The 5,652-nt window shown below is 41.7% G+C and overlaps 1 protein-coding gene across 1 annotated transcript; it reads right to left on the reverse strand.

Annotated features, from left to right (window-relative positions):
• Window positions 1-1,413: 1,413 nt before the first annotated feature.
• Window positions 1,414-4,637, reverse strand: CEBPG (CCAAT/enhancer binding protein (C/EBP), gamma). The gene is made up of 2 exons (XM_009320272.1): window positions 4,537-4,637; window positions 1,414-3,602 (listed from the first exon to the last, which is right to left on the reverse strand). The coding sequence occupies exons 1-2, from the start codon at window positions 4,543-4,545 to the stop codon at window positions 3,042-3,044; spliced, it is 570 nt and encodes a 189-aa protein (XP_009318547.1). The 5' UTR covers window positions 4,546-4,637; the 3' UTR covers window positions 1,414-3,041.
• Window positions 4,638-5,652: the final 1,015 nt, after the last annotated feature.

Consider the following 5,652-nt stretch of genomic DNA (forward strand, 5'->3'; position numbering starts at 1 on the left):
AAGAGTGTGTTATGCTGAGCAAGTTTACGTTAAGTTTAGAAAGGTCTGAGCACTTCCGAACTGATATATTTAAATTGCTTCAGCTCCCTGGGGTTGGATGCACTCCGGCTTTATCTGCCATACCAGTTATGCTGCTGCAGCTACAGGGTATAGTTAAAGTGGTAGAGCCTCTTAGTGCTAGTGGAGGCAAGAGTAGACCCGTTCTCTTAGTGGTACAGTGAGAAAATGAGAATAAGGCTTCCTGGTGAAATATATAGTGCTGTAACGCTCCTTCTTGTAGTGACAGGCACTGTATTGTCACAAACTATAGCTGCTGTTGTTAAGAAAAATGTGTCAAAAGGAAAACCTTAACTTTCATAGGCCTACACTGAAATTTTCTTGGGTAGATGTGCATTTATTCCAGCCTTTCTTTAGGAAGAAGAGAGAATCATCCAAGTCACCTAGGTATGGGTGTTCTCCTGTGCCTTGCAGTGGAGGGGTAAGATTGAGGCATTTTGCCATCACAGAGCCTGGGCTGCTCCACCTTGGGGCAAAGAGAGGGAAAGCTTCACCTCTGCCTTTGCTCCTTGGGGTCTGAGACGGCTATTTTGGCAGGAGGGGGCTTAGAATAATAGACTAATGCCTTTCTTGCATCCTAACTCTCACTGAGGGTAGATTTAAAATAACAATTTGTTATAATCTTGGGTCCATGGCTTCACATATTAAAGTGATGTGCTGCACACAGCCTACATGCTTCCCTAGGCAAACAAAGCACGTGTGGAGACTAAGCCAGAAATGTCATTGTGCAAACAAATGACTTTTCATAACTCAGTGGTTTTGTTTTAAACAAGAAGGAAGTGGAATTGGCGCTGTCAGGAGTAACAGGTGGACAAGTCACCCTCCAGAACATCAGAAAGAGTATTACTCCCACTCAGAGAGATTTAAGAAATCATTTTCACCAAAATCAGAAACAAATACCAGAGATTTGGAGCCCCTTATCTGGTTATTAGGGGAGGACCCCACATCAGCCTGTCAAACCAACTGCAGGACAACAGGGCCACGTAGTCCCAATTCACAGAGCAGACAACCAGGGAAGAGACTAGCTCCTGCCTTTTACACCAGAGTAGGTGCACAGTTAACAAATGAGATACTTTCAGGTCATCTTTTTCCTTGTAGTTTTTTGTTTTCTGTTCCTCCCCCCCCCCCTTTAATTGCAGTACATTTTCGGTCTTAAATTTCCCTTTTTTTTTTTTCTGTTAAATCAGGAATTCAGCCAAAACTGTAATGTGTTTCTGATACTCTCCATTGAGTAAAAACCTGAGTGGAAGACAGGAATGGAGACTGTTGCACTGATTTCTCACAGATAGCTGCTTGAGGTGGGCACCTCTGCATTTGAGGGAAATAGTAAAAGGACAGGAAAAATGAGGCCAGCACTAGAAGCAAAAGGTTTTTATTAGCTTCTGATATTTCAACCCTACCTACTTAAGCTGCAGCTAGAACCAAAAAACGTATCTTTGTAAAAAGACTACCATAATCCAAAACAATCCATAAAAGTTTTCCGCATGTATTAAAAGTTTAAATTCAAAAAGAACTTTTCAAGATTTCATTTTCTAACAGCATCTTCATAGAGATAATATCCAAGTTCTCTTCCTAAGTACAGATAAAAGGCAAACAAGCATCCTACAAAATAATCTATGGAAAAAGGTAGTGTAGAAGGGAAATTAAGACAGTGTAATAATCCACTAGCCAAACACACAGGTTAAATGTAAAACAACCATACCATCAATGAAATACTTAAAAATGAAAATAAATTAAGGTTACGTCGAAGTTCCTGCTTTACTTTTATTGTTTAAATCCTCAGTATAGTACATACCACTGCATTATGGATCATGGCAAAGACTTAGCACTAGCATGTAAAAAGTTGATATAGAAGAACTTTCATGAAAATAAAACAAGACCAAAGATACTCCTTCACGCAACTGTATGATGGCTATAGAAATTCCACTGAATCAGTTATTCAAACTAGGGCCATTTATTTTTAAAATCACTGTGAATTTCTGTAAGATCTTGGTTGCAAATCTGAACAGCCATGAAAATGGAGATGAATGTCAACAAGCAGTGATCCATACATTCTGGCTGAACAGATGCTGTCTTACCCCTTTCATTGCTTAGTCAAGCTGCACGTTTTGTTTTCCCTGGTACCTGCACCCCAGCAAGAATGCAATTTTGCAGAGCACGGTTTTTTTGGTAGCATTTTGACGTTTTCTGAAAACCAAAATCTTGTTCTCATAAGGCCCCAGTCACTAGGTGAGCAACGTGAACACAGGCTTAAAAGGCTTCGTCAATGATGTGCTGCTTTACCTCTTGTACATGATGCTTCAGACTCATTTGCCATTTGGAAGCCAACTGCCTGTATATATCTTCGTAGTATATTGCTATTTTTCTAGAAAACATCAGTAAGCATCTCAGCTCACTATTACTACACCCTCCCCGTTAACTATAACTGGACAGGAAATACCTAAGTGGTGCTTTATAGGACTTGCTCTACATATTTAAAGTAGTCCACCAAACAGGAAAGCAAACAGCCTCCACGGCCTTTGCAGTTTTGTAGTATGTAATGAAGAAAACAAAGGGCTTAAATACCCTAAAAGGTATTTAAAAGACACTTTATCCAATTATGAGTTTCTGATACTACAGTGAACCATCCTGCTGGATTCCTCCCATTATGCAAACTATAAGAAGGTAAGTGAACATTTCTGTGAAAATGCTATTTCCCTAATACTAAGTTCCTTGTTGACTATGAATTTAGGTCTGCATTTATTAGATAAATCTTTTAGAGGAGAAAAATATTTAAAACAAATACCCTAAGCAGTTTCTGGTTTAATTGTATCAAATCTTCAGTGTTAAACCTAAAAAGAAGAAAATCTCCACAAAATGATGGTTAAAAGAAGAAAATCTCCACAAAATGATGGTTAAAAGAACAGAGTTTTTGCCTGGTGACTGCATGGACGTTGCAGACAAGCTGCACCTCGAGAGTTCACTTCGTAAGGTTGCAACAGTGTCTACTGTCCATTGTTTTCTGGATTTGTGGTGGTGGTTTCAGTGCCAACAGGTTGCACATTGTCTGCAAGATTGTGCGCGTGCTCAAGGAACAAGTCTTTCAGTACGCTCAGCTCCTTAGTCAAGAGCTTAATTTTTGCCTCTAAACGTTCATTTTCTTCTTTGAGCTGGTTGACCCTTTGCAGCGTGTCTTGTGCTTTCTGCTTGCTTTTTAACCGGCTCTTTTTTACTGCCATGTTGTTTCGCTCTCTGCGCTGACGATACTCATCACTGTTTCTATCCACAAAGGAATTTTTCTTTCCCTGTTTGCTCGGAGGCACAGCTTTGCCTCCGCCACCAGGACTAACGGGCACCAACTGGGGAACCTGCTGCAAACCACTGGTGTGTGCTTGGGTGTGAATCACACTTACTCCATTCGCATCTGTAGCGGTGTTCTGTTGGGATGTCTTGCTCATTTGGACAGGCTCTTCTTGGACACAACAATTTATTAGGAGACTGAAAACTGTTATGTTTCTAGAAGGTGTTTCCAACAGGTCTTCACATGGATTAAAGGCAAGGTGAACCTAGTAGGAAAAAAAAATGCTATTAAAGGTGCTGGCTTCAGCTATAATCTCATACATCACTGGCTTTAGGATGAGGTACTGATGGTACATCTGGCAGTAACACATCACAACTGTGCTGGAAGTGGACAAGCTGCCAACTACATTTCAGAAGCCTCTCGAACGTATTTGGATTGGAAGGGACTGTTACTGGGTCATCTAGTCAAGCTGTTTGCATTGTTCACTGGCTTTACTCAGTTATTCCAAAGCCATCCCTGATGGATGGGTGTCTAGCCTAGCCTCGAATATCTCCAGTTTCACAACCTCTGTCTTGGCAACAGGTTCCACTGTCTAACTTTTCCTCCAGTTATATAATTTTCTTCATTTTCAGACTGGAGTTCTCCTTCTGCAGCTTAAACCTATTAACAGCCTGACTCTTGACCAACAGGAGTACTTGATCCTTGTCCTCTTCATACCATCCCTCTGGGTGTATACACAGACAAATTCCTCCCTGGTCTCTTTTCTCTGGAGTGAGGGAGCTCAGACTGTCCACCTTTCCTCAATCATCTTACAGCACTTGCTTTTGAAGATGATGTCCAAATTGGTAGCTGTTTTAAGGTCTCACTAGTATAGAGTGGAAAAAAATAATCTATGGAAAAAGGTAGTGTGCTGCGAAGGTTGTGACTGAGTCACATTAAAGGAACCCCTTCAACCACAAGCAAGGTAAGACAAGCTAAGCCTGTAACAGTACTGTAACGAGCAGGTGGGACAGGAACGCAGGGAGATGGCAATGTGAGAATCACTACACAGCAAAGACAGGGGACTGTTGCCACCCATAGGAAGACAGTAGCCACAGCTGACTCGTCCACAAAATACGTTCCCTTATTGTAGCTCCTGCACCAGCCGTTGTCTACTTTCCAGCAGACAAACAGGTCTGACGAGCAGGACACCCTCTCACCTGACTCATGTTCTCCCGCGGCTGAGGTCAGGCTGCTCCTGACCCTACTGGTGGCACAAGGAGGACTCCACCACAGCTGCTGCAGGGACACGGCCCTGGCAAGGCTAACAGCTGCTCCCCTTCTCTTCCCATCTCACAGGATGACCTCCTAAATGTCTGGGAGAGAAGTTTGGGAGAGAAGAGGGGAAGGGCAACAGGGTTGTTCTAAGTTCCTGAAACGCCTACCTATGGCTCCAATGAAAAGTACTCAGTAATCAGTCAAATGAGTGTTGATTTCTTGTTGTGTTAAAGAAAAATATCTAATTGGCATAAAACAATCCTACTCCAAGATCAGATTGCATTGCAACAGTGCAGCCCTATGCTCTCTCACACACATACATGCAGTATCATACGCCTAGTGTTCAACATCCTCCTTGCCCATCCTCAAGAGGACCCGCTGGGAAAGCAAGCAGTTGAAGTTAGTGGTGGGCAACGCTAACTGCCCAGTATCGGCAGTATCCAACCCAGGGATTATGGCTTGCATCAGTAACAGCACAGGAGATGGATGACTGTACTCCTGTGTCTAGCTGATGAATGGATGTGGTAAGATGTTTGTAAACAAGCTGCTGTGTCACTGGTCATTCTAAACTCCCGGGTTCATCAGCTGTTTACTGTTCTTGTTTGTTTTTCTCAGCAGTCTGAGTTGCTGTTTTACCTTCTGCTAGGGTATCATTAAAAAAGTTAAGATTCTACTGTCTAGATCAATTGCAAATTTTCTTCCATAATGAGAGAGCCAGAACAAGATGCAGCTGCAGAGTGTGGTTCAGTAAAATTCACGGAAAAGCCTATTAAGTTTGGCTTGAATGTTATTCAAAATTAATATTCTCCGTCACTGAGAAGTCTTCTCACTTAAAACAAGTGAAGAAGATGTGTGAGTACACCCACACCCTTCCTATCAGGAAATCTTTTCAATTCCGTATTTCAGGGCAGAAAGAGACCATCAACTCTTTTTGACATCTGTATAGTTAAATCTATATACATACATGCCTAACCTTTGTATTTAGTATTTTCCTGATTTCAACTTTTAAAGCAACTTTTGCAAACCACATTTAAGTCTTCGATTCTGACTGAATAAGC

The sequence above is a fragment of the Pygoscelis adeliae genome, unplaced genomic scaffold (genome assembly GCF_000699105.1).
Source record: "Pygoscelis adeliae isolate BGI_AS28 unplaced genomic scaffold, ASM69910v1 Scaffold62, whole genome shotgun sequence".
Taxonomy (NCBI): domain Eukaryota; kingdom Metazoa; phylum Chordata; class Aves; order Sphenisciformes; family Spheniscidae; genus Pygoscelis; species Pygoscelis adeliae.